General features: G+C 42.0%; 1 protein-coding gene across 1 annotated transcript; it reads left to right on the forward strand.

The window, feature by feature from the left end:
- On the forward strand, positions 1–26,642 carry jak1 (Janus kinase 1). The gene is made up of 25 exons (XM_079349992.1): positions 1–304; positions 7,598–7,809; positions 7,971–8,094; positions 9,989–10,142; positions 10,828–10,988; positions 11,454–11,722; positions 12,205–12,320; positions 13,150–13,329; positions 13,907–14,064; positions 14,356–14,470; positions 15,259–15,457; positions 17,049–17,158; positions 17,932–18,087; positions 18,210–18,297; positions 18,388–18,515; positions 18,666–18,804; positions 21,195–21,346; positions 21,724–21,874; positions 22,608–22,696; positions 23,078–23,270; positions 23,906–24,030; positions 24,128–24,300; positions 25,352–25,469; positions 25,935–26,045; positions 26,473–26,642. The coding sequence occupies exons 2-25, from the start codon at positions 7,605–7,607 to the stop codon at positions 26,590–26,592; spliced, it is 3,534 nt and encodes a 1,177-aa protein (XP_079206118.1). The 5' UTR covers positions 1–304; positions 7,598–7,604; the 3' UTR covers positions 26,593–26,642.
- The last annotated feature ends 780 nt before the right edge of the window (positions 26,643–27,422 follow it).

A 27,422-nucleotide genomic window follows, 5' to 3' on the forward strand; every position in this document is an offset into this window, starting at 1 on the left:
CGAAAGACACTGCGTTGATTTCGGGAAAGGGGCCGTTACTTGACAGGAAGGGTTAGCAAGAACAGAGGTGGACTGTAACTCCGAACGAGCGACCGACTACAAACGAATAAACTGGAATGTACTTTATAGTGTCTTTTATTCCCTTTGGATACGGGATATAATCGTGAGGACTTCTGGCAGAAAACAAACAAACCCATAATTGATTGTTGAAATCCTCCTCCAGACGAGCTTCAGCTTGGTTGAAGCGTGAAATGTTTTAACCGAAACGGAAGTTATTTGCCAGCTGTCTGGCTCCGCTCGCGAGGTGAGTTGATACCAGGTTATTTAATTTTACTTTTCGGGATAAAAAAAGGAAGTCTCTCTCTTCTTGTCCATTTGACGGGTTCACCCATTTTTCCTCAGCGTTGTGAAGTGGTGAAGTACCAAGCTAATGTTTGCTCTGACCATGTAGGTTAGCAGGCTAACAAGCTAATGTCAACCAGTGTGAGGTTAGTCCACTTTGCATGTCAAACTACACATAGAGTTCGCATATGTCAATAGGCACAGCATAGTTAGAACCAAGCAGATTTAGTGATGACATCTCAAAAAAAATAAATAATAATAAATCAGTTGGGGATTAACAGTCACAGTGAACATCTGATGCAAGCGCCATCACAAACAAGGGCCTACTATTGTACAACAAGTACAAAGTTTTATATCCTCTAAAATAAAAATGCAGAGTTTAAATTAGTCATTGTTTGAAAGACACTATCGTATGTGATGGGATTGTGTTTGTACACAAAACCTTTGTCTGTATTCACAATCTGTTAAAGTGAAAGTGAAGAAATTTCTTCATGAAATAGCAGGACCTTTTTTTAAAAAAACCGAAACCTAAATCTGCAGCTGGGAGGGAGTCCTACTCATGAAACCCACATTTAGCAAGAGTGTCTTTTCCTTCAGAGGAATTTAATACTCCTGTTAATTCAAGAGTCAACACACTATCATTTAAATATAATGTTGGCTTTTTTAGAACCAACAATGTAAACATTGATGCTGCTCAGCTAACTTTATTCGTTCTGTTGTTTTTTCCTTTTTGTTTGTATTGTAATGAACATATTTTCTCATTTTTAATTATGTGACGCCAAAACACATCCTGCAAAGGGACTGTCCATGAACATGAACCTTTAATGCCAATGACATTGCAGCTTTCTGATTGTTGATCAGTGTACCTGTCCCTTTTTCAAATAAATACATAAATATAAAAATAGTCAGTTATCACATAGACACAATTGATAACTTTGAGCCTCGATCTTCTGGGGGAAAAAAAACAAAAAACCCTCTGAATTTTAGTCCTACAAAACGGGAACATGCCCTGAACTCTGTTAAAGTGGGAGGGATCAACAGTGTCTCTTTTGTAAAAATGAAAATGTTGATTTGGACTGGTTTGATTATTTTATTTTGTGATGCTGATATTAAAAGGTAAGAGGTGCCTTCACCCATTTGAGGTTGTCAAAAGTAGGTTCTTCCTCCTCCTAAGCTCTGAACACCCACACAAACGCGCACACATGTACACACACACACACACCCACACACACCCACAGAACACGCCCACACAATCACACAAGCAGTACAAACACACATACACACACACTCCGTTTCTCCAATCACCGAAATTCAAGCTATAAAATGACGTGTTTTCACAAAAGCATATACCCTCGAGAGAAAACTGAACTGACAGACTCTGCACATTGAACACCATTTAAATTGACATCCCTTTGGACATAAATGATGATGAGGATATTTATGATGATGATGATGGTGTTGAAGGTGTTGATGATGATGATGTTGTTGATGGTGTTATTTATGATGGTTTTGATGATGGTGCTGTTGCTGGTTTTGATGATGGTATTTATGATGGTGTTGATGTTGATAGTGTTAATGGTGGTTTTTATGATGAGGACATTTTGGATGGTTTTGGATGCTGATCAGAACTCTGAAGAGCAGCGGTTGATGTTTTCTTATTGATGATATGTGAACTTGTAAACAGACTGCACTGTCAGTACCTGTGTATTAGACTTAAAGCTGTTCGTCTGCACATGGACATTGTTTCCTCCTCTTTAGATGCTTGTGATGTTCCAAAGTGTCTCCTAATTAATACACTGGTAAAATTGAGTTGGTATCAAACGAGATTCTAAGTAAACTATGGTCTGCACACATTTATGAAGTCTGTTGACTCTTGAATAGAGGAGTTAAAAATGTAGACATATATTCAGGTAACTAGTCTACACAATGCAAGCACTCAGTTTACTTTAGTTTTGAGATTTATCTAAATTTGGTTTCTTTCATTTTGAATGCTATTTTTCACGTGACCCTCTTGTTTTGTAATGATTTTATACCTGTCCACTATTTCTTTATATAAAGCATAATTTATGTACATGTTTCTGACTCCCTGGATGTCATGAGGCAAAGATTTATACTTCTCTATGTCTGATCTTAATCTAAAATATTTAGTTGGAATAATTTGCTGAAGTCTGGCTATTAAGATTTATGCTATTGGGATCAGAGTCAAACTTGTGGTTTGATTTATTTTGATTTATTTGAAAAAGGAAAATAAACCGTCTCCAGTAGCACTGTCCTTCATATCTGCACAAGATCAACATTTATCTGACCTTTATTACATCCCACATCTAGCTGATGTCACACGTACTGGTTGGTTGAAAGAGCTTGTGGAAAGTCAGACACGTCACAGCACACGTTTGATGAAGTTAAACTGAACAACTATCGTGCTTATTGCTGTTCAAAAGTGCCGTTTGTTCTTCCACGTATGATCAGTTGATAACATTCAGTTCTCTATTCAATAGGAACTGTGGATAAAGATTACCTACCAAGGAGTTTAAACATTCTGTCAACGTTAATATGAAATGTTAAGATGCCATTTCTTTTTGTGTTAGAATAAACTGCAAAGTAATGTACTTGATTTGTTTTCTCCTTAAAACCTTGAAAACAAAATGAACCCATAAAGAAAATCAGGACAGTTTGATCCCTGAAGGTCATTTTCATTTTAATCATAACAGGTGAATCATATAAAACAGTAAACAGAGTGAATGTTTGACCGACTGGCAGACATACCCATAGCCACTAAACAAGCGTAACATCTGTATACTTTGAATGGTTCTGAATCTTCAATAACAGGAAATAAAGTGCACTAAATGATGGTGAATGCTCCGTCGTGTCAGGGAGTTCAACCATATTACAGACAGGAATACACAAACTGATTGCACATGGTGGGCAAAACATACATTAAAGGAGAAGATTGACACATTCAAAAAAAGGCGTGCTCCAATCCGTGCTCAAGCATGGCCCACTTCCTTGGCCCTGGAACGCTTGGAAGAGGTGTGCTTCGGCTCGGTGCAGTTCATGCATAAGCTCAAGAACGACTCAGAATAAGCCATGAAGTCAGTAGAGTAGCTGTCATGTGCTCTGTGTTTTTCTCCCATGTGTAGACGCAGACCCAACAGCCCCTTTTTTTTTTTTTTTCTTGAATCCTCCTGATCTTGTACACTAAGCTCCATTCATTGTTGTGTAAAGCCCTGCATGTGTTGTATGACGACCTTATGAGCTGTTTTCAGGCCAGGTTAGTTCTGGTGCAGAGTGAGTGCAAGGGGGGCAATCGTGCTTCAGCACGGTTCGGGACAATTTAGCCAGTGTGAGGCCCCGTTTACACGGAGACGCTGTGACAGTAAGACGAAACAGTTGAGTAGCGGATTGGCCTTTCGTTCACATGGTGTCGGTGTTTCACGGGGGTGAAGACGTCGTTTTGCTGCGTTTCTGCCACAGCGTCTCCGTGTAAACGGGGCCTGAGTGCGTCCTAAAGGTCCAGAGACTTTTGACAACAGTGCATTCAGCCCCTGCACTGTTGAATGGCTGTGATTGGTCAGGCACAGCGGGGTTTCACATCACCCCCTGTGTTAATAAGCCCATTGCTTGTCCCCCATCTTTATTTTTAATCAAAGTCTGACTGTTACAATTCTGAAATGGTATAAACACAGAAGAAGAACAGTCAGGAATCAAAGTTTATAGATTCATCTCTTAAGTTAGGTTAGTTTTAATGTTAGTGTTTTTAAAGTCATTAACTCATGCATGAAGATACAAACACAACAATCATCCTGTCATCCACAGCTGAAAGTACTATTGTATTTGAAGGAGGATGTGGTGGACAAAAAGAGGCTCGCTCGCACCTCAGTTTCATTTCTTAGTCTTCGTCTGCGTTTCGTCCTCCTGCTTCTCATGGTCACTTTTTATTCGATTGGCGAGCGTCCACATACATAGAGAGACGAACAGAATCCAAATCAATGTAAGAGATGATGTAAGAGCTCACACATGCGGGTATTTTTACTTTGTGTTGTTATGCCTCTGTTACAGTGACAGTCGAGGTCGGTGTTTTTTTTCGTAACTGGCCACTCGAGGCGAGCAGCTGCGAGGTGTTTAACAGCACAAACACTCAAGGCATAAGAAAGAGGTCCAGTCCATCCGAAACAAGCCACCTCTTTACAACACGATAGACTTCAGAGTTCTGTTGTCTACATGACAACATGCATGATTTGAAAATGACACTTAAACTACTTAAAATATGACACCTATCCATTTATTAAAGAGCATTAAATGCTCCCATTTTTGATCATTTCATAGTTGGTTCAGCTTTTCTCAAATAGATACTTGAATAAATTCTGTCGTTCCAGCTTTGCGTAGCTCATTTTATAATCCCTTCTTGACATGTCATGAACTCTTTTATTATTATTTATTAATTCAGTCTGATTTATTTCTTTTTGGGGCATTTTACGCCTGTCACTTTTATTTGAGAGAGAGAGAGAGAGAGAGAGAGGAATGACATGCGGGAAAGGAGCCAGGTCGGAATCAAACCCGGGTCGTTGGCACCACCAGACTTTGTACATGGTGCGCGCAAATGAACCACAAGTCCACCATCAGTATTTTCACTTTCTCTTCACTGACAATGTGGCCAATTGAGTTTTTTATTGAGACTTCATTTCCCCCTTACACATCTGTCTGAGCAGTCTGTCAACAGCTGGTGAGGGATCGCTTTTACTGCTTTTTACTCTTTTTATCATATGGTGCAAAAACTAAACAAGTGACATGAAAGATGTGTAATAAATACATCAAATGTATAACTAGAGATGAACAAGAGGATTAGTTTGTTATTTGAAAGCCTTTTATTTGAAGCGAATCACGTTGGAGTCTTCCATACTGTCAACACACACAGTTTAGCTAACCTCAGAAACTCTGATGGTAGCTTATGAACTCTTCTGGTTATACTTTGTTCTCACCAGTTAATCTAAGGCCAATGAAGGCCTCTGTAGTAGTTTACAGTGCATCCTTCTGATGCTCGTATGTCCACATTGACTTTAAAACGTACAGGACAAGCACAGCCTGTTGATCCAAACTATGTGATCGGACTCAGCAGCAGAAGAAGGAGCAGGCTGTAATGAAGAGACCAGCCCGCTGTGAAGAGGGACTGATGACGTTAATACTGATAAGAGCACTCGTTGGTCCTTAACGCTACTGTTGGTACTGAACTGGCCAATCACGTACCAGGAAGCCTTCCCTCCACCAAGTTCATTATGAGCTGCTCCAGAATGTCTTAAAAAAAACAACAACAAAAAAAGAACTAGAAAAAACACACTCAGTTTACTCATTTTACTTCCTTAACAAGAAATAGAAGCACAAATTAGAGCAAGGTCAAAAACTGTAAATACAAATAAATCAATACATCTGAAGCAGACAATGGATGGCAAAACGGAAACCATGAAGTTGAACTGATAGTTTTACCATGACCCTATGATTCGCATTTTAAAGAGAGCTTTTCCCATAAACAACACCAAACTTATCTCTTTTCACTGAGTTAAGAAAACATGGAGGCGCTTCAGTGGAGTTATGAAAGAAGAAGAAGAAGAAGAAGAAGAAGAAGAAGGGAACATTGACACACTGACTGATTGACTAACACGCTGAAAAGGGCAGACGGATGACTCACTGAAAATCTCTTCTCAAGAATTTCAGCTTCCTCGAGCGGGAAGTGATGACTAAAGAGAGTACATTTGCCCAGGGTGTCTCCTCTGTGTACACATGAGGAGGTTGTTGAATTGGCTCTTTTTTTCAGATTAGATTATGAATTTAAAAAAAAAAAAAAGAAGAAGAGGATTGAAGCTGTTCTGTGGTCTGTTTGAACTGAGAGTGGCATGTGATGAGTTCAGCAGTGGGAGAGTACTCTTAAGTGAATACATTTATTTATTCATGTATTTGTCCAACCTTATTATAGGACTTAATGTCTGTCTATAAGCTCTTATCAACACCTTTTTCTACAAGGACAAAGAAAATCCTTGTTAATATTAAAGCTGTGATATAGTCCATTTATTGATTTAACAGTGTTAAATAAAAAGATTGTTGCTTCTCTTCAACTTTCATGATTATAAATCATGAGTTTTTGTGTTTTGGATTGTTTTAGGCACCTAAACATTTTTTTTTTTTTTTTTTTTACATGAATTTTGAGCTTTCTTTGCAACTTCATCTGCATTTAAGAAACAAAACAATTCAGTCTTCATCGTGGTTAATTGGCAGATTAATTATGAAAGTTGCACCCTTTGCCCCATTATACGGAGCCGTTTATGAAAGTGAGGTGCTGCAGCGTGTTTGCAGGCTGCTCTGGATAGTAGAAAGATGAGCTGGGGGAACAAACTGCAGCGATCCAAGTCCTCACTCAGTGTGGAAGAAACTGGGACTGTTCAAGGTCAACACACCCTCCCTGAATCATTTCAATCAATACAACTCCCATCATGCAGCATTCTTACTTAACCCCTGAGACCTGAAGTGCTTTTCTAAGGCTTTAAATGTAAGAAATACTTTGATGCACTGAAGTGGGTTTTGCCAAAGTGTGCACAGCAGTCCTTTCCCTCTGGACTGACCGCTGATGATGAAGGTCTCACTGCTGATGTGCTGATGCCCCTTACGCAGCAGCGATCTGTCTCCAGTGTTGTTGTCTTCAGCGATGTGGAGAGGCCTGACATCATTGTGTGTGTGTGTGTGTGTGTGTGTGTGTGTGTGTGTGTGTGTGTGTGTGTGTGTGTGTGTGTGTGTGTGTGTGTGTGTGTGTGTGTGTGTGTGTGTGTGTGTGTGTGTGTGTGTGTGTGTGTGTGTGTGTGTGTGTGTGTGTGTGTGTGTGTGTGTGTGTGTGTGTGTGTGTGTGTGTGTGCGCTTCTCAGTGTGAGGGCTCTCCGCAGTGTTAATGAGTCATCAGCAGGTGATTGAACGTTGATCTCAGGGTTTCTGCTGAGCTCTCTTACCCCCCTTAAAGACTTGATTGACTCACAGTGGTCACCCACTTCCTCAGAAATCGACAATCATACAATAACACAAGGGTGGGACAGGCTGATAGTGTGCTTACTGACTTTAACCTACCAATACGAGTGAGGAATTTCCCTCAGTTTCAATGTATGCATTTTCCCTCGGTCTCTTTTAGCATGAATTGCATTATATGCAAAAACTAAACGTGTACTTGTGAATATAAATTTGCGTGACGGCTTACTCTGTGTCTTTCTTCCTCTCCCAGTGTCTGAATGCCAACCCTGTGGATAATGGAGTTAGGCAGGCAACTCTGTGGGAAGATGAGGAGGTCCAGTAAGAGAGCCCAGTTCTCCTCTGCTCCTACTTCCACTTGGGGCCTGGAGATTCACTTTTACACACCTGAGGTGCACCAGCTGGAGTTCTTCAACGGCTGCTACACGGCCGAGGAGCTCTGCGTGGATGCTGCCAAGAAATGCTGTGAGTGATGGATAGGTTGGCCTAGCCTGCTCTGCCTGTCTTTGTTTGACGGCGGTAACGTTACTGTTGCACGTGTCGGGGGTAATAAAATGTACACTGAGATGAAAAACAAACGAGCAGACAATTAGTTTGAATATTAATATTTCCTTTTCCGTCCGCAGGCATCTCTCCTTTGTGCCATAACCTGTTCGCCCTGTACAATGAGACAGATGACATGTGGTATCCCCCCAACTATGAGTTCAAGATCACCGATGAAAGCAGTCTCAAGTTGCACTATCGCATGAGGTAAGAACGACATCACTACAGACTACACTAGGTTTTTTTTTCTATGGGGGAAAAATCTGACATTTACTTTTGTTTATTGAAGCACTTAAAATCTACCATCAAGTCTTCAAGATAGGCACATTGATGGCACATTTTATGAAAACGGAAACCCTTATCCAGGATGTAAATGTAGAGGATCTAGTTGGTGACGTTTTAGTTGTTCAATTAGTTTTTGTGTTGTGGAGAGAAATAAATCATGTGCCTTAGAGAAGCAGCCTGTCAGTCAATGTGCTCCAATAAAGAGTTTACGTCATTATTACTACTACGACTAGAGTATAAATATTACTGAAAGACATCACAGATACTTGTCAGTGTTTAGTAAGTGGAACACCATCAGACTGTAGGAATGCAGAGAACAGGATCTGACGCAGCAGCACTGTGGCTCTCTCTTCATATCAGATCATAAAATGGGTTTGGGTGGCTTGGCAAGCTGAGCACATTCCTTCCATGACTTCCCAATTGTTTTCATTTTTTTTTTGATTCTCAGTTTGTTACAAAAGGGAAACAAAAACAGTTAAATATATCTCAAACATTGTTTGGAACTCAGCAGAAGATGAAGGTTTAACAGTGAGCCAGAGAAAGAGCTGTAACCTCTGGCTGTATACACTTACATGAAGTCAGACCTGTGGCAGTGAGTCAGTGCTTGACCTCACTGTTCCTTGTATCCATCTTTTAAAGAAACAGAGGGCTTTATGACAAGCCTGGAAAGATATATATATATACACACATTGTAGAAGTGATGTGACATCAAAGAGGGAGAAAAACTTCTGTGGTGTCGATTGCACTTCCTCTTTCTCAATGCTTTAAGAGAAACAAGGGAAACAAAAGTTTGTGTGTGTGTCTTGGATTTGCATTCATTGCGTTTTTTTTTTTGTTTTGTTTGCTGCAGCCTGCTGAGTACGTGCGGCGCAGTCTGACAAACAAGCAGGGTATTGTGGTCAAATGTTGAACATAAACAAATGTTAAACATGAACACACGCTTTATTGAGCGATTTACGAAAGGTCATATCAATGTTACAAAGTAGAAAAACAAGAATACGAGTCAGCTGTCATACTAGTGGCTCTATCAGCCTCTATGTAAAACAGTTATTTTAGCTGGAGACGAGCATGCCAATAACTGTGCCGGATACGTCGTTTAAGTGTCCACCATATGAAGACTCATGATTGGTGGTCTGTCTCAGGGGACGTGACACTGCATGAAGGTATTTAATCCAAATAACTTTTAAATGTTCCTGTGGATGTGGATGACTCGTTTCAGCGAGATCTAATCTTTCGAGGTTACAGACAGCTGTCTGTTGACAGAAGGGGTGATACATTTCCTTTGAAATACAGACTAGCTGAAAAATGGCTTCAGTTCAGAGAACACAGGAAAAATGGGTCAATACCTAAAAGTCAAAAAACGTAGGTGTTGCCTAACACATGTTAGCATGAAACGTAAAAGGTGACAAGAGAAGAGAGAAGTGTTGGCAACAGCAGAGCTCATGTGTGATTCAGACGGATGTTATAAAACGTACACACTGTCCAAAGTCCAGCTCCTCTTATTTCTTATCGTGTTGGTGACGGGCCGTCTCTTTAGCTAAAGGCTCCCATCCTGTCCAACACTCAAAGCTTTAGTTTTTGTTCATAGAATCGATGGAGACCTCTCCGTGCTTCAAGCAGTCGTTTTACAACCTAAGAGCGAGTCCCTGGACATGTGACATGTGAATGGGACCATTCAAGAAAAAGAAAGGTTTCTTGAGTTCATCGGGCTCAAACACTGTTTATTGTGAATGTTATACAAAGCTGTGAATATTCTCTCGCGTGTGCGGCCCTGCATCCATTCTGTTTAACACGTCTCCTCTCCGTCTGCCGTCAGGTTTTATTTCAAAAACTGGCATGGCACCACTGAAGGAGAATCTCCAGTTTGGAGACACTGCATCAGCAAACTCAAAGGACAACTGAGCCCACAGAAAACACCAGAAGGAACCCCCTTACTGGACGAAGCTTCTCTGGACTACCTGTTTTCCCAGGTGAAGGAAAAAAAATAAATCACTTCCTGTTTCTTTTTGTGTGAGAATTTGAGACATGACTGTCTCATGGTTGGCCAACACATCTGATAAGATCATCTAAAGATCGGACTCATACATAGAACGCTTTTTGTTTGTGTGCTTTTTGTTTCTTTGAAATTATTCAGAGAAGAAATTGAGAGCTTGCTCATCTGCACAGCTCACCGTTCAGTTGCAAAACATCAGCAGCTGCTGGGAGGAAATGTAACAATAGCAGGAAGAGCAGCTTGAAGTTCAACACTAGACAGCACACCCGTGGGTGTCATTCAGAGCTTTTGTTATCAGTTGATGTTTCTGAACTTCAAGTAACAAATGGGGTGCATCAGAATAGAAGAATTCCATCTTTGTTTCCAGTAAATAATGTAACCGGCTTCTTCTCTTCCTTTGGCTATATTGACAAAATTGTTCATTGATCATAGTCAGTTCTTTCTTGTGTGTGTGTGTGTGTGTGTGTGTGTGTGTGTGTGTGTGTGTGTGTGTGTGTGTGTGTGTGTGTGTGTGTGTGTGTGTGTGTGTGTGTGTGTGTGTGTGTGTGTGTGTGTGTGTGTGTGTGTGTGTGTGTGTGTGTGTGTGTGTGTGTGTGTGTGTGTGTGTGTCTCTGTGTGTGTGAGATGTTTGGAATTCTAACAGAAATATGTTGATTGTGCAGGGTCAGCATGACTTTCAGAAAGGTGTTGTTCCGCTCAGGACGGCCCAGTCAGAAGCAGAGCAACACGAGATTGAGAATGAGTGTTTGGGCATGGCTGTGCTTGCCATCACACACTATGCCACCAACTTGGACATTCCCCTGTCGAATGCTTCCAATGAAAGGTAAAAGTCACACAAACTCACGCACATGATTGCATGTGGATTAAAAAGGAGATTTAGTAGAGAGGTATGTATCGTGTGGCTTCATTTTAAGAGAAGAAGCTTCTATGAGGAACATTTGGGTTGTGTCTCCTGTGGGAGAAGCTTCCTCTCTTTTTCTGATCGTATATAGCACGAACGTGTGTATCGAAAATCTTCTCTTGTATGTTGCACACCATTCTTTATTTTTTTCCCCATTTTTATCTACACCTCAACCCATGAGTCCATCATTTCATAATCCTTCCCACATTAAAACACTCAAACCCTGAACACTCAAAAACTGTTGTCCATATCTCAGGAAGTATCTGAAGTATAATTAATTTCTGATGACTTTTCTTATCTATAAAGGATTTACAGTCAGTGTGGAAAAGTAAATACTGAATTATTTTTTTTACAATTCCTTCTCGTCTTCTCTGTCGATTCCACCAGCTACAAACGTTTCATCCCAGAGTCCCTCAATCGCAACATCAAGCAGCGCAATATCCTGACTCGTATCCGCATCAACAACGTCTTCAAGAAGTTTCTTAGCGAGTTCAACCGGCGCACGATCAAGGACAGCAATATCACGCCGTACGACCTGAAGATCAAGTACCTGGCTACACTGGAGGGCCTGACCAGCGGCCTGGGCAGCGAGCAGATCGAGCCGGTCACGCTCAGTGTAACGCAGGAGGGGGAGCTAAGCAATGGAGGTTACTATGGTAAGATTGGAGGAAATAATAATCATGCCTCTGTGTGTGGCTAAACTTGAATGCAGTCTAACAAGAAAAACAGGAAGTTATGGATGCTTAAAAAAGCCTTTGTTTTTTTTTAGCTCAACACTGTAACAATTTTGCTTCACAGTCTGCAGAGATGACCTCTTATGAACACAAAGATCACTGAAATTATCAAGATAATGACAGTGAGTCGGAATGACATGTTGAACTGTTTTACATGTTAAAAAACAGTGTGCAGAAAGTGAAAGACAAAAGATGCTACATATGACAATGACACGCTGAGGAACGCAGACTTTTGATTGGTCCTTTTGTGTTGATGTGTCATTCTGTAAAGAAACAATATTTGGAAGGTGTTTAAATAAAATAAACATCTTTTTGGAGCGTTACCATATTTTGACCATATTTATTTATAGCCACTGTGTCATTTTTTTAAATTATTATGATTTGTTTTGCTTTGCTGTTTCTAGGTTACTACAACCAGAGTCAAGAGCAGAGCCCAAGTCAGAACCTGGAGACAAGCTATGACACAGTGGTGCTGGTTACCGGTACCACTGGCATTTCCTGGAGGAAGAAGAGCTCTACAGTGAGTGTGTGATCGCAGTGTCTGCCACTGCTAGTTTTTACTATTTGTAGACATAAACTATTAGCAGCAACAAACGGATGCCTGGAAGTTTTCTCTGATCTCCAAAGTTTTTCTAACGAGAAAAAAATCTAAAAAAATAACAAACAAAAAAAACATTTCAGCCTGTTGAGTAGTTAAAACATTGACCCATATTGAAGGATCATCATTGTTAAACTTAGAGCCTGCTTTCCCTCGTCGCTGGGTTCAATCCAGGACGTTGTGTTATGAGTCGGGTCTGGTCTTTGTGAGATGAGGACACTGTTGTCTCTGTATTCTCAATACCGGCTCAGTAGGAGTCCAATTATAGCCATTCTATCCTGCCGCCACAGTCAACAGTGATCAGGAGTAGGCTGGGAAGTAGAGCACCCTAGGGTCCAAGCTTGGTGAGCTGAGCTCTTATCCTGGCTTTAGTCCTTCTCATCCTGGATCAGTCATACAGGTTAGAATGATGTCTTCCTGTTTTCAGTGCTGATGAGTGTATTTGCTGTCATGTCACGTCTGCTTTAATAGCAAGGATGAAATCAGCAGTTAAATAACATGTTTCTCAATGAAAAAAGAACAAAAGTTAAGAACTTAATAACAACAACAAAATATTAGAAAATCAAGTTCCTGCTGTTTATTAGGAATGTTGTTTAGAAGTCAAAGTCGTAGTTCTCCTTTTGTTGTGTTTCTGTTGTTGGCTCTTAAACAGTGTCCCATCTGCAGCCCATTAGTTAAAACCTTACTAGAATAGTTGACATACATATGTAATACTAACACCCACGACTCACATCTTTTGTCTTTTAAACAGGCGCCTGTGATCGGCAAGGAAAAGAGCAAGTCAAAGAAAAACAAGCTGGATGGAAAACAGAAAAATGAGCAGAAGCAGGCAAATGAAGGCTGGGTGGTTTTCTGTGACTTCCACGAGATCACCCACACTGTCATCAAAGAGGTCACCGTCACCATCTTCAGACAGGACAACAAGAGGATGGTGAGACAGACAAACAGTGTGACAGTCAAAGCTCGACGTTCACTTGGTCAAGCTGTAATGTGTTTTACCACCTGGGTTTGTGACTTCACAGAAGGTCAGGATCAAACTAAGACAGAATCTAGGAACTCATTATATTTACTTTTAAAGGTCTTCTATTATACACTTCACCATGGTTTTCTAACACTCACACGAGGACCAGCCCTGCCTACAGACCCCACAATGATGAGAAAAGTCAATCCTCTGTCTTTGGCCTGCTCCGCTTTTCACAAAAAGTTAGCTCAAACTGGCCGCTCGTTTATTTTCCTTTTGTGAGGTCACAAAGGGCACACCTTATTCTCACTATGTGCTTTTAGCCATAACAATGATGATGATGATTAATGATGATTAATGATGATGAAACCTGGATTATTGGAGAAGTATTGAAGCTCTCTCTCTCTCTCTCTCTCTCTCTCTCTCTCTCTCTCTCTCTCTCTCTCTCTCTCTCTCTCTCTCTCTCTCTCTCTCTCTCTCTCTCTCTCTCTCTCTCTCTCTCTCTCTCTCTCTCTCTCTCACACACATATATATATATATATATTAGGAGCTACGTATGGCGTCTCGGCCTGAGGCTCAGGCCTTTGCAGCCCTCATTGATGGTTACTTCAGGCTGACCGTGGACGCACACCACTTCCTGTGCAAGGAGGTGGCTCCTGCTTCAGTGGTGGACAATATCAAAAATGGTTGCCATGGACCCATCTGGTTCGTACAAAAAGTTTTATTGGACATATTTATGATTGTTGTCTTTATCTGTCTTTTTGTCATTCTGTTTTTTTATCCTTATGTAGCTGTGAGTTTTCTTTATGATTCCCAAGCCCAAGAAACAAAACTGATCAATCACAGCTACAAAGATCAAGAACAACAACTTTCCCTTGATGCACAGGAAACAAAATATTTCAAAACAAAATGGAGACATTAAACAGCATCCAGTATGAAAATGTCCCTGTGTAAACCCCCCTGCTGTGCCTATTGACTGGGTTTTCTTCTCCCCAGTACGGAGTATGCCATCCACAAGCTGCGCCAGGAAGGCAACGAGGAGGGCACCTACATCCTGCGCTGGAGCTGCACAGACTACCAGTACATCATCATCACAGTGGTCTGCACTGAGGTAGAGGACGCGTCTTCTTTGAGTAGATTTGTAGAGAATTGTTTTTAGTGCTTCGTGATTCAAATTAAATATCGTCTCTGGGATAGTCATTTCTTAAGTCGTAAGTAGACGATGTTTACAAAATTATATACAAATATTTGAGCAGAAGTTTTCAGTAACTGGAAGAAAATGAAGATAACATTGAAGATAACAAGTTTATGAGAAAGAGCTGCTGAAAGCCTAAAATGAAGACGCAGGACCCGTCCTAGCTGACATTTAATCACCTTCGTTACTTTTATTTTCTACAAAGATTTTATTTTGGTGGCGCAGGCCCATGGAACAAAGCCTCTAGATTTTCTGTGGCGTCTTTACTGTCAAAGAGCTTTAGATAAAGGCTGATGTAGGATGAGTTCTTTGCATCCTACACTTTTACGATCTCAGGAAAATGTTCCAACAAACAGGCCAGGTCAGTGAGCCAATCAAAAACATCACTTCATATTACATCATCTGATATATTTTATTGTGTTGCTTTTGTTTTAGAGGAGGACGGAAGATAGAGTTAGAAATTGACAAGGGAGAGAGAGTGCGGGAAATGGCATGTGGTAAAGAGGCCTAGAGTCAGAATGGAACCAAGGACGCCCACTACACGGGGTGCTGGATATAACAGCCAGGCTATCATACAGCCCCTTTATTTTCCATGTCGTCTCAAATCGCCCCCTCCACTTCTCTTGCTTATTCGATTGTTCTTTCGGCTTTCTGTCCCTCCACGTTTGTCACATTTGGGCTAAAAACTCTCTTTGTTCTTCCAGATTGACCTCAGGGAGTCTCGTCAAGTGCGTCAGTATAAGAACTTCCAGATCGAAGTGGCCTCCGACGGTTTCCGCCTGTACGGCACTGAGACCTTCAGGCCCACTCTCGCAGAGCTGCTGGAGCACCTGGAGGGCCAAAGCCTTCGCACCGACAACCTCCAGTTTGAGCTGCTGCGGTGCTGCCCTCCACAACCCAGAGGTTCGTCTAATCCCACAACCGATTTAGAGATGTGGTCATCTGCTTTGGTATCTGGCCCCTAAAAAAAAAAGACAAATAAATAAATACAAGCACAGACTAACTCGAACAACAGAGATGAGAATGATGTTTTCATCTTGTTTTTTTTCTTGTTTTTTTCAACAAATTGAACTAACATTTAAGGGGTGCTGGTAGCCTAGTGATTCTGACGAACACCCATGTACAGAGACAGTGGTCCTTGTAGCCGAGGCCATAGGTTTGAATCTGGCCCCGGCCCTTTGCTCCATGTCATCCTTTTCTTTCTGCTCCCAAATAAAGATGAAAATGGCTAAAAAAAGTTCTAAAAAAAAGACAAAGAAATAACATTTGAAGCTATTTGAAGAGACGCGGGTAAAGTGTCCCAAAAAGTGTGAACAGAGATGTGTCTGGCAGAGAGGCAATGTAAAAGGACAGGACACGGTTGAAGGACGTCATTGAGAGATGTATGGACGCCATAGGAATGGATAGCAAAGTGAGAATCTACAGCAAGCTGGCGTGAACCACGTTCGTGTGTCGGAGAGGAAGAGAGTTGTAAATGTGGGTTTCCGGAGACCAACTAGCACTGCCTCACTCAGGGAAAGGTGGAGCTGTGTGTGCATGGATGTGTTGAGCAGGTTGTTTGTGATTGTTATCACAAGGCTCGGGTGTTACGGGTTAGGCTTCAGGCTGCGTCTGCTTCAGAGGGAAGGACTGGTGGGCTGTGCTGTTGTCTCTGTTAGAATATCCAAAATGAATTATCTAACATCCCTGCTTCAGCATACACATCCTGATATACCCACATCCTGTGTTTTAATTTTGTGGGGTTTTTTTTTTTTTTTTAGGATTACGCATTGTCTTTAACTCAGAGGACAATAACAGAATACTAGAATCAACTTTAAGTATTGACAGAGCTTCGGCCTGGACTAGGTCAAGTTATGATAAAGGGAGTGTAAGAAACACAGAGTGTATGTTGTGGAACAGTGCCTTTAATACTGCTGACGGCGTGCAGATACCTTTTCCCTCCCTTAAACCACAGTGCTCGTTTTGTCACAACATCAGACGCCCACGCGCACGTTTTCACTTCATCCTCCCACTCACAGCGCCGCGTTCAGACACCGACGCAGTTTGGTAACCCAGCCTGAGGAGCTCTTCATATCGTTGCCACATTGACGTAATTGTTGAGAGCTTGTTGTACCACATGTAAACACAGTGTTGCTTTCATGTCGAACACTTAGCATACTGACTTCTATATGTTCGGAGCGCACTTGCAAACTGCGGAGGACATTTCTTCCAAGTTTACCTTCACTGCAAATTGAGTTGTCGCTTCCAACTTTGTAGAAGTTCAGTGTTGAGTGAATGTACAGATGCAGACAACCATGTCAGCTTTAGACAGCGTAACAATAACGTCACCTTGAAGACAAACCCGTTAGACACGACACTCTCTGTAAGGGATAACCGAACACAAGAAAATAGCAGATCACTGTAGCTTGATTTTGAGACAAATCTCAAACAAACTTTTGAAAAAGTCCTGCACTTCAAAAGAATAACTTTTCATTTCATACAAAAACTCCTGCAGAGGTGTCCAACCTTCTGGTGGTCACGAAAGAGAGAGCACCAGTCCCTCAGACGCCCGTGCAGGAGAGCCAGCTCAGCTTCCACCGCATTCTCAAGGAGGAGATCGAACAGGTACACAGATTCATCCTAACATTTGCCTTCCTGCTCGTAGAATAAGTGACGATGCAGCTCTGATAATGCAACTCAAGGTTATCTGCAAGTGTAAGATGGGGAACTCTTAAAGATAACATCGATGTAAATCAGTGGAAGAGTCGGCTTCTTCTGTGCTGCATGTCACACCATAGCTGTTGACAGATAACAAACTGTCATATAGTTTGATATACATGCTAACGACAACAAACAGCCTCAAACATTCTGCACTTTTGGTCGGCATGCAAACACCTCAAGTTTTGCATAATTGTGGGTCTTTGCCTTAACAAGCTGGTCCTCTATCATAGAATGTGACAGTATGTAAATAACTTTTTACTTATCTCCCATCAACATACTTTAACATCCATCCAGAAAAAGATTTTAAAACTTGTTTTCGCTGTCACACTTTACAGTTCTTGAAAGGCGTACGTGACTTAAAAAGCCTCTCTAACATTGAGGCCACAGGACTACAGATGAAAACTAGCGTTTTGGCTGTGTGGCATTTTTACCCATGTCTTATCATGTGTTTCATTAATATGCTTAAATACACTCCATTGAATAGAACTGAACAAGTCCCTATGGAAGCAAACATCTTTTAAAAATCTTTTCTTATTATGTTAGTTTTTTTGTTTGTTGCATATTTTAAAAAAACACAAACAAACAGTTTTCATTCTGGCTGCACAGACCCTTCTTCGTTCGGATCCTGGTCGCTCACATTCATGTCATGAATTGTTTTCTCTGCACCGTCTAACTAGGAGGAGCACCTCGGCCGGGGCACCAAAACCAACATCTACTCGGGCACTTTGAGGGTGAAGAGCGAGGAGGAGGAAGATGATGTTGGTTACTCATCCTTCCAGGAAGTCAAGGTGGTCCTAAAGGTGCTGGGTTCTGGACACAGAGACATATCACTGGTAAGAGAAGCTCATATGATATGATGACTTTGTTTATTTCTATTAGTAGGAAGAAACAGTTAGTTAGTCTGATGAGAATAAAACAGTTTCTGAAATGATTCATGTTTCGAATCTTCTTACAGGCCTTCTTTGAAACAGCCAGTATGATGCGGCAAGTTTCCCACAAACACATCGTGCTGCTGTATGGGGTGTGTGTTCGCCACCAAGAGAGTAAGTTCTTGCCTGTGTGTGTACGTTTGTTATGAGAGTGTGTATTGCTGCCGCTAGCATCTTTGACACACGTCTCCAATTGTTGAACAGACATCATGGTGGAGGAGTCGGTCCAGCTGGGACCGCTGGACGTGTTCATGAGGCGACAGCAGAGCCCTCTGAGCACGCTGTGGAAGTTTCAGGTGGCCAAGCAGCTCGCCTCAGCTCTCAGCTACTTGGTAAACACACACACACACACACACAAATGCATGATTACTATTCTATGGTTTGTTTCCATGTTAGTCCTGTTTGCATTAACAGGATCAATTACATAAAAGTAATCCTTATATTTGCCCTCAAATGGACGTTTTTCTTCTCTGTGTTTGTAGGAGGATAAAAAGCTGGTCCATGGCTTTGTGTGTGCTAAAAACATCCTGCTGGCAAGAGACGGACTGGGCACCGATGAGGGAGGACCCTTCATTAAACTCAGCGACCCAGGAATACCAATCACAGTGCTCACAAGAGAGGGTGAATAAAAAACACACACACACACTTCATTTAGAGTTACTTGAAGTGAAACCAAAAATGCTTGGAAAACAGCGATCATGAAATTTGAAAATTGCACAACTTCCACTTTCTTTCCTCGTCCGCTGTGATTAAGTGAAACTATAATGAGAAGAGAGAAACGCAGACTTCAACATGCTGCCGTTTGTCCGCCAGGTTGAGACCCATTTAAAATAAAGTGTTCTTGCTTGTCTTATACTTTGAATGTTTTGTGGTGACATTTATTTGGACCTTGAGTTGGTAATAATTATATATGTAATAAGTTGGTAATAAACAACAAATCAAATGTTTAAAGCGTGCCAAAATCTAGTATTCTGGTTAAAGATGCAGTGTGCTTGAGACACAGAGGGTACTGCATTTATTTTACTACAGAAAACAAAACTGGACTGTGCAAAGATTTTTAGGAGTAATGCATGTACTCGCAGATGTATAATATAAAATCCAATATTTTTCATTTTCATTTATAGTTTTGCTATTTGAAACCTGTTAACAGGTGCATAAAGAGAAAATAAACCAGAAGGCCATTAGTCCAAAGCAACAGGCTCGTATTTATTACAAACAGGTGGAGAGTGTCACATGAACTTAACAAACTCTCTTTTTTTCTGCTGATGTCTGTGCTGTCAAAATGGGAGCTTGCACACTTCCAAATGATCAGATCTTTACCATAATTTCTTCCCACAAAATGCAGGAGAATGAAAGAAAAACCTTTACGATCAAGCAGAGGTTTACAGAAATAGAAATCACATTCTTCAGCTGATCAGTACTCATTTTCCTGGGACACGTTTCCCTATCGGACTGTGATTTGGGATTTAAAAAGCCAGCTCTGAGGTCAGGACGGATAATGGCTCCGCAAGGACATTTCTCATATTGCATAGTTCCCCTCAGATGGCTCATGTTTCTGTTTGTCTGTAGGAGCAGCAGCTTGTGTAATACAACACAATGCGGCTGTAGGAATGGACTGACAAACCACAGAACAGACTGGAAATGTTTCTGTGCAAAGATCCCATCTCCTCACGGCCCTGGGGATGCTCCTCCCTCGCTCTTTGTTCCCAGAACTCTGAACATTTTCTGTCTCCAGCTCTTTGCAGAATACTCAGTCTTCCAGTTACACATCGATGTCCTGTGTATAGATTTGATTGAATGCATAGTGGATAAAGTGCTGGGAAACCCACAGGGAGCGCTCTTCTGTTTTTCCCGGCAGTCTCCACTGATCACTTTACTAAAACCTTCAATCTTCCTCTAAATTGTTTCCTTCCCTGCTAACGTTTGTGTCTCCATGAACCCTCTTTGCTTAATTCAGCCCTTTTTGCTTCTTCCCTTCTTAATTCCTGCAGTCAATCCTCTTGTGTTCCAGCCTGAGCTGCATCCACTTACTTACATACACCGCTGATTTGATGTGATGGATTTGCCGAGCCAAAAAGCGAAACGTGAAGGTCAGCCAATCAGTGGGCTTCCAGTCAGAGTCATATATTGCAGGCAGCCAATGCCGAGGCTTTTAGATTCAGAGCTGATTTACTGTTGTTTCCTGGTGGTAGTACACGGCCAGAGTATGATGCCTCAGATCAGTACGGACATGTGTTAACCATTACTTTCAAGCAGTGTTTCTCCAATTCTCAGAGTTGGAGTGTGGGATTTGATCAAAAATATTTGTGTAATAACCCCCCCACACACACAAACACTGTAATTTCTATACATTTCATTAAGATAAGTTGTTTAGGGGGCGCTGGTGGCGCAGTGGCACTGCACGCGTCCCCGTGTACCGAGGCCATAGTCCTCGCGCCGGCGGTCCAGGTTTGCGTCCAACCTGTGGCCCCACTCCCACATGTCTATCCCCACTCTCTCTCCCTGGTTTCCAACCCTATCCACTGTCCTCCCTCTGTACGCTAAAAATGCCCAAAAATAAATGCTTAAAAACCCCCCCCAAAAAACGATGAGTTGTTTAAAGGACTACTCTTGTAAAATAAAGTAAAATAAAGCCTGTTCGGGCCACGGCTCACCTCTGCTGCTCATTCACACTTGCATTGCTGCCAAATATAAAGAAAATTTAGAAAAACAATATTTGGAAGTAAGAGTAACAATTTAAGAGAAATTTTGCGATATTTCAGCATGCCGCTGAAACGTTGATTGAAATGTGACTGACACAGCTTGAAGAGTAGAGGATCAGAGTTTGTCGTTATCATGACGTTCATGTATGTTAAGGTCAGTGGCTTGACGTATATTTCCTGTGTTTAGACAGTATTTAACACCATGTCAATGATAAACAGTCTGCCATCATGTCTCGGAAGCATCCCATGTTCGAACATCATCACTGTAGAGATTGCTCAGTTTCTTCACTTCCCTGTTTGTGTCTGCAGAGTGTGTAGACCGCATACCGTGGATTGCTCCGGAGTGTGTGAAGAACGTGTCTTCCCTGAGTGTGGCGGCTGATAAATGGGGTTTTGGTACCACTCTGTGGGAGATCTGCTATGATGGAGAGGTCCCCCTAAAGGAGAAGAAACTCACAGAGGCAAATATATCTTCATACATCTGAACTCCAGACTTGGGGGAATGTGTTGGCTAAACTGTATTGATCTGCATTATCTTAGGGTCTGTGTCCCCCAGCTGTTTTTTTTTAAATTTTATTTTATTTTTTTTTATTCTTCTTTTCAGTAGTTCTCAGTAAGGAGAGATCATTGCAGAAAAGGTGCAGCACCCAGTCTCTCTCAGAGCTTACTCCGAGCACTTGAAAATCTTTCAACTTTTCAGAAGTTACAATACACAGCTGTCACAGACACAACATGCACGTACACCCCCCCCCCCCAGGTGTACACAGGCCCTTACTCCTTTTCACATCAACGTTTCCATGCATCTCCTCATTCACACGGTTGTCTTTGTCTTGAGCAGAAGGAGAGGTTCTATGACAGAGAATGCCAGCTGGCCACTCCAGACTGCAGAGAGCTGGCTAAACTGATGACCGACTGCATGCACTACGACCCCAAGAAGAGACCTTTCTTCAGGGCTATCATGCGAGATATCGACGAGCTAGAGGAAACAAGTACGTATGAGAGCTGCATGTGTGTCTATAATATCTTTATATACTTGTTGTGTTTATAGTTAGGCTGCTTGTAAATATGTACAATGCATTTTGTCACTGTAGTTTCTGAATATTTTTTTCTGCCTTTTGGCTGCCTTCTAAAACACTTCAGAATAAAGTCAGACGAGCGTATACCGAAGGCTAAAAGCTAGGAACAACAAATGGGAGGCAGTTATTGACAGTTGGGATACGATCTGAATGTTTTGCATGTTTTGTTTCTCACCTAGCAGCGGCCTGGTAAGCAGTTCAAGAGTGAGAGTTGTTTACTTAACTGTGATGTTCATGAGGAAGTTCACCGGGTGCGTTCTCACTGCTCTGCCCCTTTGGTGGGCCCCATGCTGAAGAAACAGGACTCTACTCTCCCACCTGCTGGTCAGAGTAGGACACTGCAGTCAGTCTCACTGGAGCCGAAGAATCCTCTTTAAATATAGATATGCACAAAACGAAATGTAAAAGATTACATTTTAAAAGCCCCTCTTCTGATCACACATGATGATAATAGAGTCTCACTACATGGACTATTCTCCTGTGAGTAACAAGTTGAGCTGAAACCGGGCCAGGGAAACGGTTGCATAACCGTTGACACTGTCAACAACAATGGACTTCCTGTGATGCAAGTGCAATTTTGACGGGGGAAAAAAACGTTTGTAAAGCGGACGGTTTTCATGTTTATGTTTTTATTTCTGTGTAACAGACCCATCGATTAAACCCAAGCCGACACAGGAGGTGGATCCGACGGTGTTTGAGAAGAGATTCCTGAGGAAAGTCCGAGATTTAGGAGAGGTAAGAAGTGTTCCTGCTGTATTTTGTTTGTTTACTGCTTTTCTGTCGACCTGCAGCTTTTAAGCTTTACAAAGCTGATCAGTTTGATTTCTTAGTTTGTATTAGTATGTGTTCATCAATGTGTAGACTTCTATCACAACGATCAGATCAGATAATAATTAAAAAAACATTCCACCATCTGAGAACGCTGAAACGATTTGTAAGAATCTAACAGCAGAACTTAAACAATTATGATTAGAAATATCTGACACACACACACACACACACACACACACACACACACACACACACACACACACACACACACACAGAGAACATGAAAACAACGTGGGCTCCATATGAATGAGTACGTTTCTGTAAATGAATACATTCCTCTTGCAGGGTCACTTCGGTAAGGTGGAGCTGTGCCGTTACGATCCTCGGGGAGATAAAACAGGCGAGCTGGTTGCGGTGAAGTCACTGAAGCCCGAGACCCGCGAGGAGCAGAGCACCAACCTGTCGCGGGAGATCGACATCCTCAAAGGACTTTACCATGACAACATCGTCAAATACAAGGGCATCTGTCTGGAGGAAGGTAAGCTGGAAGGAGCTCACACACACACGCACACGCGCACACATGCACACACACACATACACATACACATACACACACACACACACACACACACACAGAGATACACAAACACACACATGCACGTACACAGACAGACACAAAAGGACATTTAGCTGCAGTCTCAGTAACCAATAGCAGCTCAGAAAGACGGCCAGGTGTGGAGTGCTCCTGTCACTAAATGTGTTGCTCACTGTTCCGTCAGGTGTTGTATTGGTCGAAGGGTGTCTAAGCAGACATGTAACTTTATATTCAAACACTGAAAAGAACGAGCATGTAGGGACTGTTTCTCCAGTTTGAATCTGTGTATCCTTTATGCTTTCTGGAAGTTCTTATTTTATGAAGCTCGATGGTCATGTCATAAGGAATTAACCCAATCTCTAAAGTGTCTTTTAAACATCTGGATAATAAAACCAATCCACCTACAGCACACACAAAGTGAATGTCTTTCCTTTAAAAAGTACTTCAGAACATCGTGTGGAAATATAACATGTTGGAAAATTATTCCACCGATGTGGAATCTTTCATGATGTTCGAAATATCCGAGTAAGAAAACAGATCTTCTGTTTGTTTCTGTTTCTGTGTAAATGTGTTTTTAGGGGGTCAGGCCATAAAGCTGATCATGCAGTACCTTCCTCTGGGTAGTTTGAAGGACTATCTGCCCCGAAATAAGAACAAGACCAACCTCAGCACTCTGCTCAGCTACTCCATCCAGATATGCAAGGTGACTCTCTTTCTGGAACAAATGTGTCATTTCTGCTTTCTGATCATGAGCTCGTGATGAACCTGTTGAACACTGTCCTTCTGTTTGGTTATTTCAGGGAATGGAATATCTGGGATCTCAAAATTACATTCACCGGGACCTGGCGGCCCGAAACGTGCTGGTGGAGAACGAGAGCACGGTGAAGATCGGAGACTTCGGCCTGACCAAGAGCATTAAGGAAAACGAGGGATATTACACGGTCAAGGATGAAAACGACAGCCCTGTTTTCTGGTGAGTCGACAGGAACAAAGACCGAGGAGGGAAACGCAGCCTCAAACGTTTCCCTCTCTGACCTGAATGGAGAGAGAAAGAAGACAACATTTTAGAGATGGGACAGAATAGAAACAGGAGACACTACTTTATCAATTAGGACAGATCCAAAGGAAACGGAGGCTAAAAAGGACGATGTAGCCTTAAGGTGACAGGTAGAGAGGGAGACTAAAGTCTTGTTAGAATCATGCCGTTAGACTCGGGATCTAACAACTCAACTCACGACACAATTCTCTCACCATTTGTTTTACTAAATGAGACTGAAGACAAACAGACTGAAACAGATTCTTTTAGCTGCTGCTCACCTGCTTGTCAGAGCCGTTTTTCTTTTCTCTCATCAAGCGGAGGAGATTGGAGCTTCTCATTGCGGTGTCGATTAAATGCTGCGTCATGCTGGTTGTTCTCCGTCTTCTTACAGTATTCACACACATTCATTTTTGTCTGTTATCTTCTCTCCTCTTTCATTTTCTGTCTTGGAGAAGCCAAACTGCTTCCACGCCTTCGATTTTAAAAGACGGTGGTGCGTCCTTTATTTCTAAGCCCTTCTCTACAGCTGCTGACGCTCACCATGTTATTGAGATTTATGATTCAGAGAACCAACGTGAACTTTAAATCGATTTTATCACGATTTGACGACGTGTCATGTGACTGTGTTTAGTTTACATGGAGGTTCAACAGCAGTCCCTGTGGATTTAACCTGTTGGCTCTTTGATGGAGCCGTAAAGTGCTTTCATAAATAAACATACAGTTATAGTATGATAACAAAGCGTAACACTTCATTAGGTTCGTCCTATTTATTTTATGGGAGGACGTGCAGTTTGTTTTTCTCTTTTTTTATCAGAAAACAAAAAGCAGTTAATGTGTCCCCCAACATTTGGACTTTAAAAGCTGTTTTTTTTTTTTTTGTGGGCTTGTCCTTTAATCTCGTGCGCCATCGTTAGTTCAGACGGTCAGTCGTACAGTTAAACTGGACACGTTTGTCTAATTGTTGCTGTGTTGTCTGTTTTTCCAGGTATGCGCCCGAGTGTCTGAGTCACTGCAAGTTCTACCTCGCCTCAGACGTTTGGTCCTTCGGGGTGACGATGTACGAACTCATCACATACTGCGACTCCTCCAAGAGCCCCATGACGGTCAGTGAGCCGCCGTTTCAACAACCACTTCTAATCCCCTTTTTTTTTTTTATCTTCAGAAGCTCAGTTAATGATTCTTCAGGAGTTTCATGTCCAGGCCTATAAAGCAGAAAAAAAAGCCTCTGAGTTCATGGTGGCATTGCACACAGGCGTTTTTGGATGTGGCAGATGGTGTTGGTCTTCAGCCAGAGTGGCAGATGCCAGACTTCACCGCGAGCTGTGTCCAAACTCAAATGTGTGCCAACATGAAAAGCTTAGTCTGTCATGAATCTCTTTGATTTACATCCTGTAACTAATACAGGAAGGAAATGAGTCATCTCAGCCCACGCAGGTTAAGTGAATATCAAAAAGGATGCATGTGCAGAGTTCGAGCTACCCAGTCTTTAAACAGTTCTCCCTGGAGTCACATTATTGTGTCACCTCCAAAGTCAGTAATAACCGGCGTGTTTGTCTCTGTCCTCGCAGCTTTTCCTCCTCATGATCGGTAAAACTCAAGGTCAGATGACGGTCTTCCGCTTGGTGAAGCTGCTGGCAGAAGGGGGGAGGTTGCCACGTCCTGATGGCTGCCCGGAGCAGGTAATCTTTTTTACCAACAAACTGAAAGAGTCTCTTTAATTGTCAGTTGAACTTTGGTCTCAGCACTACTCGGCTGCTCGGTGACTTTGTGCTGTCTCTTAAGAGTTTTAGGCTCCGTAACAGGTGCAGTTACCTAATGGAGAGTGTCAGCTGAACCGCAGTAAAACATCACTTGGACAAACAGCTTGTTGTGTTCAGAGAAAACATTTCTGTTTACTTGGTGGATCAAATTACACAACCAAGCCATTGTAATTAGATGTTTTCCCTCAGACTCAGTCATCCCTTTGATCGACTTTTTTAAAACGAAAGAGAGACCAGATACAAAACACCTTCTTTAGAGTCTCTCATCTCACGGGCAAAGACAGAGGAGTAGTTGGTGGTCATGTGTTGAGCTGTGTGAAGTCTGACAACTGCTTACGACCAACAGGTGTACGAGCTGATGCGCAGGTGCTGGGAGCAAACGCCCGAGCAGAGGATCAGCTTCGAGCGCCTGATAAAGGAGCTGAGCGCCATGCTGCAGAAGGACCAGCCGCAGAATGACTTTTAAAGCTGCACGCGCGGCTCCGGGAGCGACGCTGACTTCGTTCTGGGTCAGATGTCAACGGACACAACTGTCCTCGGATCAACGATCTGCTTGTGAGAGAAAGCGTGAAGGATCAGCAGCGCTCCTTCAAACACACATTAATAACCTTCCACATCTTTTATACAGACTTTTATTGCTAATCAAGCATCATTTTAGTCTTTTTAGTTTTTTTCACTTCATGCTCTCATACTTGTTGTGTCATATTGATGTTTCCTGATGCGAGATTTTTTTGGGGGGGACGGCTAATCTTCAAGTGTTAGCTCGTGCTCAATGAGATCTTAAATCCTCCAAACGTATCTCATGGATGTAACCGTCTGCACGAGGAGAAACCTGTGCGGACTGGTCGCTCACGTGTTGAGCTCTGAATGGCCTTTGAAGTGTGTGGGGACAGCTGGTTAATGGAAACGGTGAAAAGATAATGGAAGAGAGACGGGAACTGTTGGACGCTCACATTCTCACAAACCAAAAGTGAAGTGGCGTTTGTTCTTTCAGTCGATCACAGATGGATCATGGTGAGAAGTTCCTGGGGTTAAAAAAAGATGAAGGAAATGGGTCAGGTACAGATTGAAAGTCTTTCAGTGAGAGAGGAAGCCAAATGTTTTGGATTTTCTGCGATGTGCTGATGTCAGTCAGCAATGTTTTTTTTCATTGATTGATGATAATTTTTTTATTTGTTTACCATTTGAACTCAACAATGGTTGTTTTTAAGCGTCTCACTTGAGAGGATCAGCTGAGTGTTTTTTATTTTTTCAGACAGATTTATCAACAATGTGAATCTGTTCTTCATCATGGTA

This window comes from Symphodus melops (assembly GCF_947650265.1).
Source record: "Symphodus melops genome assembly, chromosome: 8".
In the NCBI taxonomy this organism is placed as follows: Eukaryota; Metazoa; Chordata; class Actinopteri; order Labriformes; family Labridae; genus Symphodus; species Symphodus melops.